This window comes from Trypanosoma brucei, chromosome 7 (assembly GCF_000210295.1).
Source record: "Trypanosoma brucei gambiense DAL972 chromosome 7, complete sequence".
NCBI classification, from domain to species: Eukaryota; Euglenozoa; class Kinetoplastea; order Trypanosomatida; family Trypanosomatidae; genus Trypanosoma; species Trypanosoma brucei.
In genome coordinates this window covers 372,106-386,071 of record NC_026740.1, presented here as the reverse complement: position 1 = coordinate 386,071, position 13,966 = coordinate 372,106, and the positions used below count along the sequence as shown (strand labels likewise).

The following is a 13,966-nucleotide window of genomic DNA, read 5'->3' as shown; positions in this document are numbered from 1 at the left end:
TGAGAAGTATTTAACGAAAGTACTAACCAACAAGTGGTTCTCACATCGCGGTCGCAACAAATATCAAAATAAATATCCGTCCTGAAGAAACACGAGAGAAGGAAGGGAAAGCGAAGCTTTCTGAGCATCGGTGGTACCCTTCAAACCCTTTCGTTACTTGAAATAGTGAAAAGTGAACGGCACTCAACGCATCGCAAAGATGCTTATCCCTCTGATTTTTCAGTCAACCGCATTTAAATGGTCGTCTAAGCAGATTTTAGGCTCATCTAACTAACTGTAAACATTACACCGATGCCAACAGTACCTCACATGAACGGTAAAATACCTTTCTCTATGACAGTTTCGTTGTTTGAAAGACACCAGGCGTGAATGACACTCGGATCACTTTCCACAACAAACCCGGCACAATCCCCGCACAACTTCTTCGCTTCCTGCACATGCGATAGTGGTGCCCATCCATCATCCTGAACGCAGTAAAACACCATGCGCTTCCCCACTAACCCAAGAAACTGTTGGTCCGGCTCTCTCACAACCTGAAACTCTTCCCGACACATGCTAAAACAATTCCTAAGGGCCCCCGTGTTATAGTGTTCAATAAACTGCGATACCAACACCGGGCTAAGCGTTGGAGCTTGGCGTCGAATAAACCAAGAAGAAACAAACCTCGGCAGTAGCACGAGCACCGCCACTACCAGATAGACGAAAACATAGTAAAATATTACATTGCCACCAACGAAAAGCATATGTCGGCCATTAGGTGTCTCCTGTATTCTCGACAAAACCCCGCAGAGGGAGAAGCAGCGGCGAATACACGGGAAGACAACTAATATCTTCGCCGCAATAAACGCTCCAATGCTATGACCTCCAATGTATATATCATTCCCATAGTAACTCAAGGCTCGCTCTTGAATACTATCGAAAAAATCCCTTGCATTGTCTATCTGGTCCCGCAAGCCATACACCTTGCCGTTATTTCGATCACAAATACTGTGGCCAGAGTAGCCCATCACAAGCACATCAACATCTTTGAGGGACAAAAGCTCTACAAACTGCTCATAAAAGTTAACAATGCCCGGATTCCCCGGAAAGAGGACGAACAGTTTCTTGCATGTAGTGGGAGAATGCAGTGCCTTCGTGCCATTAGGAAACATAGTTAAGCAATCAAGTAGATGTGGACGACTCTGCAATACCTCTACAACGGGAGCCACACAGCGTCTGCTTCTCCACGTCACAATGAGGTTGGAGGACGTTGTGTTTACCTCCTCTTCCATATGACAGCTTTCCTTCTGAAACTATGAAAGAGTACACTGGATGGTTAAACAAAAAAAAAAAAGTGGTACGGTTAAGCAATTCTTCAAAGAAAAGGAAGGACAGATGTTTACTCCCAGGCACAATTATTACAACGAACTACAGGTAGCCGGGTAAACAATGGAACTACAAACGTTGCGGCCCCAAATGTCCTTCGCATCATCGCAGTGACTAAAGCATATTCATGTTCTGCCTCCCCGTTTACGAGTCCGATTCTGCGTGTCCTCCACTCGTTTCCTTTTAAACGCCTATAAGCAGCAAACTCATAAGGTTTATGCGGCGAAGGAAAGGGAAACAAAGAATAAAAAGTTAACTCAACCATTGTTTCTAGTGGCTGAGGGCGTCCCCTTGGGCTACTCCTTTTGACAGTCCCTCCCCATCTTCACCAATGCTATGCGGCGTTTTCACGCCGCATGCGAGTTTGTTTTTTTTTTTTGGAAAGAAGACGATCGTCACCAACAACATCGGCCACACCTTTCATGTGACGAACAGAAATTCGTCTGTTGTGTCCAGAATACAGTTTCCATCACTTTCTAACACACTTCACTGATCCTTCCCTTTTTTTTCCGCCCCGCCACATCGCCATCACCATCGCAGCTCACCGTAACACCTTCACTGAATCCATGTGCACACATACACGATTCACTTCCTGCATATGAGTGTCACATATGATACAGCATTACATGTTGTGTGTATGGTGTGCTTCACCCAATAAACTTCTACTTCGCCTCCTCCCCTTCCGCATTTATGGGACGACCGGCCACACGAATACCTGGGTGCGGTGCGAGCATCTCGCTGAAGTATTTTGTTACCGCATCTACTTTGCTACGGTCCCGTAACCATACCTCCACACGCAGGGATTCGGGATACACCGTGCCGGGCTTATGGGCAATGCGAACCACATCCGCGTGGGAAGGGCCATCCGTCACCGTGCGAAGGTGCTCGCCCATGACAGCCGCTAACACGAGCGGCACAGCCTGAGTAGCTTGAACTTTCGTGCGAGTGAAGACGCTGACACGCATGCCATTGGGGAAGTTTTCGAAGAATGGTTCCACCTTCTCGCGTGCAAAGACAAGATTATCATCAGGAGGGAGCAATGTGAGTGGGGAAAAAGCATTTATTGTAGCGTGCAGCTCCTCTGCTGTCGAGACCCAGTCCAACTCTACACCTTTCTGCTCCTCCGAATCTTTGCTGAACTTTTTCTGCTTAACAACAGGAAAGTAAGACACGAACCAACGGTCCTTCAGTGGGTGCGGTTTTTCAGTAGCCTCAGCGGCCATCCTACGTTCTTTTTCTTCCTTTTTATCTCCTTTCTGTTAAATAACCCTTCTTCCTTACTGTTAACCTTATTTTCAACGTTGTTATTATTCCTATACCTTCTGTTGATTCCCGGTTCTTTATCCCCGCTTACAATATTATACCAACTGCAGTAGTTAATGTTTTACTGATGTGCGCCAGGAACATCCAAGGGAAAAAAGTTAAAAGAATCAAAAAAAAAAAGTACATAGGACACCAGAGAAGAATTTCAAAAAACAAATAAACAAACAAACAAACACGGATATATATATATATATATATATAGGTTACTGGTTGTAAGTAAGGGGTGAACAACGTGTATGTGATATTGAGAATTAACAGCCGTTTGGTGTACTGGGAGGCACCTATGAGTCCCAGACTTCGCGCAACAACCATTACATGCAACAATATTGCCGAAAATATGCATGGTCACCATTTTGGTACCCCTTTATACGTTATCCCATTTCCAACTCCCCCGACAGAAAGTCCTGAGGTATAATCCTCCCACTTCAACTCTCTCGTATTTCCTGCACTGGCAACATGAATTGTTTTTCTTCTAGCAGACCCTTTATGCGCTCACCGTGCCTCCGAATCACATCTTCATGCACCGTATTTTCCACGGCGGCATCTCGATAATTTCGCATTGCATCAGCCATACGCAGTAACGGTTCAACACTACCCTCCCCAAATACCTCCAGAGAAGAGGAAATACACACTAACATCGCGGCTGCAGCTGCTTTTGCCATAGCGTGCGGCGTGTGCCTAAACACGTCTTTGCAGAGTACACATGCCAATTCAACAGAGACACGAGGCGCAACCGCGATAACAAAATGCCCAACGAGGTGCAATGCTGCCACCTGCACTGCCACTGAATGTCTTGGCCCACACAACTCCCTCAGCAGATCGTACAGAGAGTAACCGTACATCTGCCGGCTGTAGTCATCGATGTTTCGAAGTGTGCGGCCCTCCGTATCGTAGTCACATAAACCCAGCAAAACATCAAGCAGTCGAACCTTCATTCGATCTAGTTGGACCGGTGTTGCAGCAACTGATGCTTGCAAGGGGAACTTCGACGACCTACCGCGCACGTCACGAGACAATTGATAAATAAGGAGATTTCCAATAAACGACGAATCCGGCGAGTCAGCCCGTGCAAGGGCCCACCACACCATGGTTTTAATGGCGGCAACGGCGGCGCATGCGTCATCCACCTCTGCTAACACACGACTGAGTACGTGTAATGCGGGTTGTACAGCACCCACTAACTTGTCACTGTAGTGAGACGGTGCATTCCGCCTTTTGCTAGCTTCGTCCTCCGCCATACGGGAAAGCGCGAGTAAATGTACTACGAGGGAGCCAGTTGACCGAGTTTCAAGACACTTTTCCGCCTCCACTGCCAGACGACGGTAAGTGGAACGTACTTCGTCCTCACTACTGTAAGAAACGGTATTGCCAGTGGCGTCGTGATCGTCATGCACACTATGACCCTCGCTTCCGACATTACTACTGTACTGCCGTGATGTTTCCATAGCAGCTGCAAGAGAGCCCTCAGCAGCCGCGGAAACGTCATCTGAAGATGAATCCACGGCCGCGTGAAGTGCCGTTAACACTGAAAAGAGCCTCTCCCCGCGCAACAGTAAGTCTTCAGCGGCCTTCCGGCGATCTGCAATTGTTGCGTGCTGCGCAAACACGGTAGTGACGACATCTTTACAAAAGACTTTTGGTATAAGTAACACAGTCCAACGCCAGCAAACAAAGGATATGGTTGCTACAACGGCTAAAACATCACACACACAACCCAGTGTGATCTCGGCGCCGAACACAGCATCGGCGCTTGTACCTAAACATATACACTCAACCATGCGCACCAACGTAATTTCTTCTGTGCGATCACAGATTTCCTTGCCCACTTCCTCCTCTCCCTGGTCGTGAATTGTGTTGGAGTACAGGAAGTTAACGACCCTGCGCTGAGGTCTTAAACCGACGTCTGAACCACCGGTGCCACCACACCTACTGTTAGATGGGTCGTCAGGGGATGTATTACCTTTCGCGGCACGCTGCTGACATTCCTTCGCGGCGGCAAGCAGTACGCCGCGACACAACCCGCTCGGCGTTGACTCACTCATTACCAATTCTTGTAGCCCACGTATGCGTCGCACAGTGGGGGAAGCGGTACGCAGATCCACACCAACAAACCCGGACACTCGATCGATAGTTACGGAGCCACGAACAGGGCTCAGAGCACCACGCACGAATATGTGTGCCATCTCTTCATACTTCCCCTCAATCTTCCACAGAGCCGACAGCAGCTGCTGCAGAGCGAACCGATGCGGCGGCGGCAGCGAATCTTGAACGAACACGAGCTCCAACAGCCCGGGAGCAACGGGAGGGAGGGCAAGAAGCAACGCAAGAGACGAAGGCCCGAGGGTGGAGCCCTTAGCAAGCGCACAAAAACGACTAAGAGCCTTTACGACCTCATCAGCACCATTCGATGAAATGCCACCACTACCAGAAGTTCCCTCGCAAGTGACCGCCGCAGATGTGTTTGCAGCGGGAATATTTGGTGCGTTCACGGAGGTGCGGAGAGTGAGAGCGCGAAAAGCCGGGGTAAAGAAATACTTGTTATAAAGATAAAAACGCTTGTAGCAACGCTTAAAATAGGTTTCGTCCTCGCTGCGAAGCGGTAACTGCGACACGGTGTTCAGTATTGTCGCAAGGCAAATGTGGAGACGTTCCTCCAGGGTTTCGGGCTTCACCAGTAGGTTCCTCTCCAGTTTTTGCTTTCCCTGTAAAAAAGCAGGAAGAGCCACCTTTTCCTTAGCCAACAAAGGCGCAGCAGCGTGGCAGACGGCAATCGCCACCAACTGCGACGAAAGAGCGCGAATCTGCTCCTCCAGTGAAATATTCTTGCAATACCTAACAGTAACAATCTGCTCATTTTCCTGTTGTTCCTCTTTCTCAGATTTCCAATGGTCTCCACACAACCACGCATGGTCCAGTTTGATGGTGAAGAGGCTTGCGATATGCTTAGCTGCATGTACGCTCATGGAGTCGTCCACGCGGTCATCGAGTAGTAACACGTCAATTACAGACCTAATCCCATCGGGGAATGAGAGTACAATGCCGTTAAGTATGCCGGAAACCAGTTTCTTCCTCGATTTAAACCTGGAGGAAGCAAAGAGTCCTTCACTAATGTGATTTTGCGATACTTCTCCACTCTGCTTCGTACTGCCATTAAGAAGAAGCGGGTAAAGTGCACGTACGACGCGCCGCTTTTTATGCACACGCGAGAAGCAGAGGTAAAGCAGCAGTTCACGACAGTAGCGTCTTGTGTGAATGTCAACGTAGAATGCAGACTGTGGTACTTCCGATGCCACTCGATGGGGGGCACTCCCAACAGCCACCTCCACACCATCCAAGTCATCTTCACCAACAAGTAGTAACAGTGCTGCAAAGACCTCTTGCAAGTAATACCGTTCGATGAGATAGTTTGTATCCTCTCGAACTGAGTGAGAAAAGTTATCAGAAGCAGGAGGTTGCAAGAAGTTGTCAAGAAGACACATGAGGGATTCAAAGACGCACACCTCAAACCTTGGCGCGTGGTCGATCAGAGCCTTCCGTAGATTCTCCCTTAATGCCTCTGCCTTTGCACTTACTTCACTAAGTTGCGAGAGTGAAACATCCCCCGTGTTTCTACCCCCCATATGATCTACGGAGCACGAAGCAGAAATGAAAGGGGGCGGTAAAATGGTATCAAAATGACGATGAACAGAAAAAGAAAAGGAGCGAATGGGGGAAACATGACCAGTTGGGACAGAAATGAAATGCTCTGGAAGGCATGCCGACACAAGTTTAGTAAATGACAGTAAGGAATGGACAAACCCAAAGAATCGTACGGCGGATCAGCTATCCTTCGCCGTCACTCTTGCTGTCACTCCTACCAACCACAAACGCCGTCCCTGTTGCCGAGGTAGCTCCGCTGACCATGGCACTCTTTTCGGCTAGCAACATCAGTTCGACACCGTCGATCCATGCCCTCACAGTGTGTTGCAACTCCGCCACACTCCACAGTTTCCCCTCGTCTGCATCAGAAGGTAGAGCACCGCGTACAGTTAGTGCTAATAGTTCATCCTTATAGCCGACCTCAGCAAGTACATTGGAAAGAGCCTTCCACTGTATAAAGTTGATTGCAGCTTTATTAGAGGGTAATTTACACGCTTCACGCCGGCAAGCCACTACAGCCGCAAAGCACTTGTCGTTAAGGAGCCAGCGAGCAGAGATATATACGTCCCTGATGAGACGAGGGAAGGCAACAAAGGCCGTCAGCGGTAAGTTTGTGGGTTCGCGCCTCAAAAGGTATTCCAGTACCCCCCTCTCGTCACTCCAGTTAGATGGAACAAATGCGGCCGAGAACTTCCGCAACCCATCAACAGAGTGGCGCCCCGCAGCAACCAACTCCAGAAATGACGCCAAGCATTGAAGGGGCCAAACGAACATACCGGTAAGAAAGGTACAAACGACGCCCTCTTCCGCCAGCAATGTCTCGCAGTTAAGATTCCACCGTACGCTACGTGCAACTTTCGTGTCAGTCAGTTCCGCATCCTCGCCTCTCGACATGAGTGTAGCGAAACGTCGGCACAACTCACCATAATGGAATGGCCGTTGTGCTTTCCCCCTCGGTTCCTTCCTCCTACATGCTTCTCTCTCCCGTTCCCCGTCACTATCGGATGTGTCGTCCATGGGAAACATCGGCTGTCCTCCCTCGAGTATTGGCACCAACACACGGGCAATCACCTCATAACAGTCTGCCGCGTCGTCAATGCCGCCACAGTCAATTGTCCCGTCTCGCACACGACGCAGAGCTTTCAGCGCAATATCCCTTACAGCCGAACAGACCGCATAGTTGGGGAAGATGGCACGTGTCCCCACCTTGGCGGAGTCACGCAGTAAACACCAATCCGCATCCTCCACTTCCTCCACTGCACAGAGTACCTGATCTCTCCATCGCGCACTCACTGCACTCCAAGTGAGACGGGCCACGCACTCTCGGGCCCCAACCCGGGTGGATTCAAACGCCATACGTTTCCTTGCTACCCTCTGCCGCAATTCCGTCAGAAGCTGGAGATGCACAGCCGTATCATCATCACCTTTAGGGACCTCACAAAGTCGCTCAAAAATCTCCTCGTCGCGGTCTAGTAGGTTCCATACCGTTAAGCGCAGATATGGTGAGATATGTTGGATGGAACAGAACGTGTCAAGGTGGCGGCCGAGCATAACAAGCGCGCGAAACTGCAGTTCCTCATCCACAAGCACGTCCTCCATACCAAACGCTGTTGCACGTTTTGGGTGGGAGCAGATGCGGTTTTCCTCGAGTGGTGGTCGGCGTCGCTTTGGTTCAATAAGTTGAATTCTTGTATTCACCTCTTCATGGGGGTGAGGAATGGGAAAGCGTACAACACGGCCAACACGCGGCTGCAAATACTGATCCTCACTACGTCGGTCTCCCTCATATCTCCGCAACACATTCAGTTGATTAGAAGTGCGCTGCTGGTATGAATAGCACTGCAGTTCGGCGCTTTTTCTAATGTTAGCTTGTAACTGCACCTCATCCAAATTCTCCTCTTCGGGGAATCCAAACATGTTTAGTGTTTGAAGGAACGCTTGACACAGCTCACCAGCCTTCATGTCTGACTCGGCAAGCGAGGTAACGTTGTCTAGTAGGCTACTTATCTGCGAATGAAAATACTCAGCTAAATCCTCCTGTTCAGACGAGTCACTGCTCAACATTTCCAAGTCCCATAATGCTTTCGTTTGCGTTCGTGCCTTGGCAATCAGCTTCCGTCGTTCTTCCGACGAAGGTTGTATTGCGATGCAACCACAAATATGGTGGAGTTGTTTCAGCATGGATACGTAAAGAGCCATGCTCACCTCACCCCAAATATACGCACCTAACGACGGAGGAGATGGTCCCGCTCCAGTTGGTTCGTCGTCATCATCTTCACAATCATCATCCACCTCTTCCTCCCCCTCTTCAAGTATGTGCTCCATCACATCGCCCGCATCCACATCATCGATATCTCCTCTATTGTCACCGTTGAAGCCCGTTTCATCCGGCAATTCTCCGATGGACCTCCGTCTTTTGCCCATGGAACTAACGTCTAAGCGGTGTCACCCTTCTTCCCCTCCTTCTTCCCGAAGAAAAAAAACTTGTATCTCTTCCCTCTCCCTCCCTCTCTTAGTTGTTCTTCTTTTCCAAGCCCCACGGAGACGCGGTGGGATTAGTTGAGGAACTACACCACTCGTATGAATACATTTCACCGCAAAAAACAAACGTAGACAATGAAGGAGGAAAAAGGGAAGTCATCCACAGAAGACAAAAATACATGCATCTATACATATGTACCAGAGTTCCCAAGACCTCTCCAAAATAAGGATAAGTAAAAGAAAAAATTCTTCTCACTCAGTTGATAAACGCCACGCACGTAAACCCAAGGCGGGGGGGGGGCTTAGAACGATTCGTGATGGCTCCACTGTGACTAGAGAAGAGAGCATTCACAACAACGCGTAAAGCGTCGTGCACTCCTTCCCCATAAGTCGAGTTAATCGACGCAGAAAGTAGCTGGCAAACAACCAGGAACCTGTATCCATATAGTTTCAACTTTCCATAACACGGTGTGCTTCGCACACCAACCGCCGCAAAAAATACCGCAATACCACTTATTCAACGCAGGACCTCGATGCACTTATCACATACCGATTTCATCCAACGTCTTCCTTATCATTTTATAGTGTTGACTTCCCTGTAAGCATTAGATGTAGTCAGGGTTGGAATCCTTTACCTCCTGTATTAGTCGAATCGGTACCCCGCGGAAGTCAAACTCCTCGACAAGCGTGTTCTTCATCATTTCCTGAAGAGCCTTTGGTAACGTATTGGAATCATTTTTTGTTTGTAACTGCAAGAGAAACGTTGGAGGTCTCGTATTTACCTGCGTTATTCGACCAATCCGCGCCACGTGATAAGGAATGATAACAGATTTTTCCATTTTCCTCCAAAGGCGAGTCAGCTCCGCTCGTCGAACACGTTTATTCCATTTATCATATAACTCGAGTGCTTGGTCCATCAACAGAGTAAGGTTCAGCCCAGTGTGCGCGGACACCACAACCGCATTGCTATATTTTACCTCCCGCACTTGTCGCTTAATCTTAAAGTCAATGGCTTCCGCAGTAGCGCTTTGATCCAGTACAGCGTCCCATTTGTTTGCGCACAATAGAAAAGGTCTCCCCTCAGCGGCTACGGAGTGAAGGACGGCCATGTCGTACTTATTAGGATGACCCTCCGTTGCATCAAACACCACAATAACAACGTGGGCAAAACGAATCTCATTGACAGACAATCCGTGGATACGTCCGATAAAATCACGATCGGCACGGTAGCGATGGCGTGCCAGTCCAGCAGTGTCAATTAACTTGAGCTTACGACCTTTGTAACTGCATGGCAGCTCCACGGGATCGCGTGTGGAATTTTTCTCATCTACGGCTCGATTCCGTTCAAACCCCACCAGTCTGTTTACTAAACTCGACTTACCACTATTTGTCCTTCCAACGATGGCGATGCGGATAAAACGATCGCTGCAATTTCGTTCCCGAATCTCCTCCATCGCACTCTCATCACCCTGCATTGCCAGATCTTCAATGTCCCAATCATTTTCCACCTTATGCATGGCGTGGATATGATATAACGGCTCTAGCACAGCAGCAAGCATCTCCAGCCCCGACTTACGCCTTGCAGAGAAAGGGATGGCATTTCCAAATCCAAGCGAGTTGTAGCGGTCGAGCACCGCCTCTTCCTCTTCCTCCTGTATGAGATCCATCTTGTTAGCCAACAACACCACCGGCATATGTTTGAGATGAAGATATTGCATAAGGCTTAATTCTTCAGGCATAATGTCCTCATCAACAGCAGTCACAAAGATCGCTGCATCGGCGGTTTCCACCGTGCGAAACGCCTCCTCAACCATTCGTCCCTGCACCATTCCTGGTGTGTCAATAATAGTGAAATGCATCCCTTCCAGTTGTGCCTGACCCTCAACCGAGTCACGAGTTATGCCATCGAAGTCACGCACAACATTACTACGACCAGGCACGGTGGGTTCCAGGCGGAGCAGGTTGAATAACGAAGACTTACCGCTGTTCATGCGCCCCACAATGGCAATGCGCAAACGCTGATCCCCCAGTAGTTTCACCACAGGCCTCCACCCTGCAACTCGACGACGCTGCTCCTCGGTTCGCTTAGTATCAGGGAGTGCCGGCGTGATGTCGTTGAGAATAGAACCGGAACGTTTCATTTGAGTGCGCCAGTCCGCATGAAGCCCGCCGAGGATCTGTCGCTCACGCGGCAAATTAAATGAACCGTTCATCGGTGATTCATTCTGTATTTTTGTTGCACAACCTGATGGTGGCGTTTGCGTATTCGTAGACACAAGTCGCGTTTGCAGCAGCAGAACTCCACGAAGCACAGATGGAGGGATGCAGCGTCTCATGCGATATCAATGGCGTCCTATCACAGTAGTCCGGCCTGTCGTGAGCAGGCGCAAAAAAAAAAAAAGGAACGCACGGAAAAAGAAATTACAGAGTTATCAACAACAATAAAAGCAACAACACATGTAGGGAAATGGATGATACAGCGTGATGCATGATTATCACGTCGTAGGAAAAGGTTTTTTTTATACAAAAAAAAAAAGAAAGAAATGATGGCATACCAAAAAGTTGGGGCCAACATTACTTTGGCATGGGTTGTCAGAGAAAAGACTACGAATCCGCGCGTATTCACTAAATGCGCGAGGTGAAAATTTTATGTTTTAGTATCGTCGCGTGGGCAAACACGTGAAAAGTGGTGGCAAACCCAACACGATGAGAAAAAAGGTAGGAAACGCCCTGTGTTTCACTCGCTTAAATTGAGCGAAAAAAATAAATAAATATAACGCTATTGGTGGAAACCTACCAAGCACTTTTCAACGACTTTGCGCACATCACCGTTTTCTGCTTCGGCAAGATAGGTTTCGATGAGACACTTAACGTCATCCGGCTGTGGTGCATGACTGGAGAGAACTAACATAAGTAAGTCGGTATCCACGTTGGGATTCTTCAGTTGCCCACGTACCACAGCCCGGAGGGGGCGTGGATCAGAAGGGTCATAACACTTGTTCTCTACAAATACACGAACTGCCTCCGTCCGACCTCGCTCGCAGAGTGTAAGGAAAAGATACTTCAGTTGGTGTTCCTCTATCGTGCGCTCACGTTCCTTCATCATGCCGAAGAGAGGCCCCAGTGGTAGCGAATGATCATAGAGAACGGCCGTAGCAACCAACGATGCAAGCTGATTCTCGTTTGCCAATTTCACTACAGTGTCAACAATCTCCGGTTCACATTTCTTCGTTATTACCTCAACAAAAATATTGTCCTCAAGACAGCCGGGTATTAATTCGTTCTCGTGCTCACCGATAAGTGCTCGAAAACCGTCGGTGTCCTGATTATATATACACTGACGGAGCAAAGTTGTGATGGACGGCTTCTGACCCATTCAATATTAACACCTGGCACACGCCAGTTCGCGCGATGGAAACCTTAAAAGGAATCGCAGCCGGGTGAACTATATTTTGGACAACACTACTCAACAACAACAAATAACAGTGGCCAACACTTTCACCCGCGCCTGCTTTATCTCCCCTTTCCCTCTTGGTTATTTGTTTTCTTAAGTACAAATATATGACTGAAGCAAGAGCGAATAATTTTGTTATGTATCACTACGGGAAAGCTCACTAAATTCATTCAGGTATAAGGAACGAGGTAGTAAAAAGAAAGAAAGGAGGGGAGTGATAGGAGGATATAAACCACGCGATGGTGAAACGGACCGCCCGCCGCAACAAATGACTGTAGCTTCCCACTTCGAGCTCGCGTGCGCATAAGAAAACCTCACCATTGCAGCTATTAGACAAATTACACAAAAATGGCCCATTCGCGCCAACGTTACCTGCAATAGTTTATGTTTACACGAGAAAGAAGTGTTGGAATAGAGGCAATTAACACGCCGTACTTCGCCGTATTGTCGTAGAGATCGAACAATGGAGCGGCCACAAGTTCCTCATCTCCGTACGTTCCCGTCAGCAGCATGCGGGGTGGCATGTGAACGAGAAAAATGGTGCGTACTTCCCTTACATCATTCTCCGCAACGTGAGCCGGAACGTACGGATACATCAAGGGATCAAAGTGTGGTCTATACCACCGCGCCAACACTTCACCCACTCGAAATGAAGATGATGAAGCAGTAACAGCGGTGCCATTGGGATGTGCGCTACCGACATCAACCACCACTTCACTCCGTTCCTCCTCCGCTGTAGAGGACGAAGTCAAACGTTTTGATTCGTTGAGAAGATCCCTTCCTAGTTTGCGGAGAAGACACAGCTCCTCCGGTTCCCCATTCCTGCACCGTCCACCGGGAAGCCGATACACGGCGGTACTGTTTGTGTTCGTCGCAGGTAATACGCGCGAGCGATTCGTTGTTTTAACGTTGTGCCTTAGAAGTAACACGTGAGGATGGTCGTGCGCATGCACAAGTAGTACGCCTTCAACTGACTGGACGCGCTGCTGCTCTCGGCACCGTGCCCTGAGGCTCATGAGCTTCTCCAATGGTGTTTTTATGCGCCGTTCAGAATTTGTTGTCCCGCCGCCCGCCTCACGTCGTTTGTTTGCGTTACCACCTCCCACACCACCACTGCCGGTTTCGTTGCCACTCGCGCCGCCGCTGTTTCCAACACCGGTGCCTCCTGTCTTGTTTCCCCGCACAACTGCCTGCATAACACTGACCACCGAAGGATCCTGCAGCAGATAACCGTCAAAGGGGAAGACGTCGATCTTCGCTTTAAGTGACATCCCCCCAAGCAGTAAATATTCTACTGGATATATTTATACGACTTTAGGAAGCCAATCCGCTTTGGGAAGCCGGCCGCCCGCCGTCCAAGGGTTGCTTTTTCTAACAGTTGTTTCTCACTGAAACCCCTTTAAAATGAACTTGTCTAAACTTAATGTTTGCGTCTCAGTGTGTCTTCTCTTCACGTGCCTTTTTTTTCCCGCCTCCTTTTTTTTTTTTAAGTGAGTCAATTGTAAGTTGATAGTCAGACAGGAAGAAAGGGAAAAAAAAAACATGGCAAGCGAAAGGAAAAAAAAAAAAAGACAATCAGAGAGAAACAATAAGTTTTAATTAAAAAATACAAGGAAAGCCATGTGCGTTGACTAGCAATCAGAGAGAGATAATTTCACTGCAAGACAGCACACCACACCAACGCAGGCCGTGCTGTTAAACGTA

General features: G+C 48.6%; 7 protein-coding genes across 7 annotated transcripts; all 7 read right to left on the bottom strand.

The window, feature by feature from the left end:
• Nucleotides 1–305: 305 nt before the first annotated feature.
• On the bottom strand, nt 306–1,271 carry TbgDal_VII1690 (hypothetical protein, conserved; the record flags this gene model as incomplete). Its single annotated transcript, XM_011776177.1, has 1 exon — nt 306–1,271. One exon carries the CDS (start codon nt 1,269–1,271, stop codon nt 306–308), a length of 966 nt encoding a protein of 321 aa, XP_011774479.1.
• Nucleotides 1,272–2,027: 756 nt separating this feature from the next.
• On the bottom strand, nt 2,028–2,588 carry TbgDal_VII1680 (hypothetical protein, conserved; the record flags this gene model as incomplete). The annotated part of the gene is made up of 1 exon (XM_011776176.1): nt 2,028–2,588. One exon carries the CDS (start codon nt 2,586–2,588, stop codon nt 2,028–2,030), a length of 561 nt encoding a protein of 186 aa, XP_011774478.1.
• A 525-nt stretch (nt 2,589–3,113) lies between these two features.
• On the bottom strand, nt 3,114–6,308 carry TbgDal_VII1670 (hypothetical protein, conserved; the record flags this gene model as incomplete). The annotated part of the gene is made up of 1 exon (XM_011776175.1): nt 3,114–6,308. The coding sequence occupies one exon, from the start codon at nt 6,306–6,308 to the stop codon at nt 3,114–3,116; it is 3,195 nt and encodes a 1,064-aa protein (XP_011774477.1).
• A 202-nt stretch (nt 6,309–6,510) lies between these two features.
• On the bottom strand, nt 6,511–8,751 carry TbgDal_VII1660 (hypothetical protein, conserved; the record flags this gene model as incomplete). The annotated part of the gene is made up of 1 exon (XM_011776174.1): nt 6,511–8,751. The coding sequence occupies one exon, from the start codon at nt 8,749–8,751 to the stop codon at nt 6,511–6,513; it is 2,241 nt and encodes a 746-aa protein (XP_011774476.1).
• Nucleotides 8,752–9,413: 662 nt separating this feature from the next.
• Nucleotides 9,414–11,144, bottom strand: TbgDal_VII1650 (GTP-binding protein, putative; the record flags this gene model as incomplete). The annotated part of the gene is made up of 1 exon (XM_011776173.1): nt 9,414–11,144. One exon carries the CDS (start codon nt 11,142–11,144, stop codon nt 9,414–9,416), a length of 1,731 nt encoding a protein of 576 aa, XP_011774475.1.
• A 443-nt stretch (nt 11,145–11,587) lies between these two features.
• On the bottom strand, nt 11,588–12,184 carry TbgDal_VII1640 (hypothetical protein, conserved; the record flags this gene model as incomplete). The annotated part of the gene is made up of 1 exon (XM_011776172.1): nt 11,588–12,184. The coding sequence occupies one exon, from the start codon at nt 12,182–12,184 to the stop codon at nt 11,588–11,590; it is 597 nt and encodes a 198-aa protein (XP_011774474.1).
• A 446-nt stretch (nt 12,185–12,630) lies between these two features.
• TbgDal_VII1630 (hypothetical protein, conserved) lies at nt 12,631–13,533 on the bottom strand (the record flags this gene model as incomplete). The annotated part of the gene is made up of 1 exon (XM_011776171.1): nt 12,631–13,533. One exon carries the CDS (start codon nt 13,531–13,533, stop codon nt 12,631–12,633), a length of 903 nt encoding a protein of 300 aa, XP_011774473.1.
• Nucleotides 13,534–13,966: the final 433 nt, after the last annotated feature.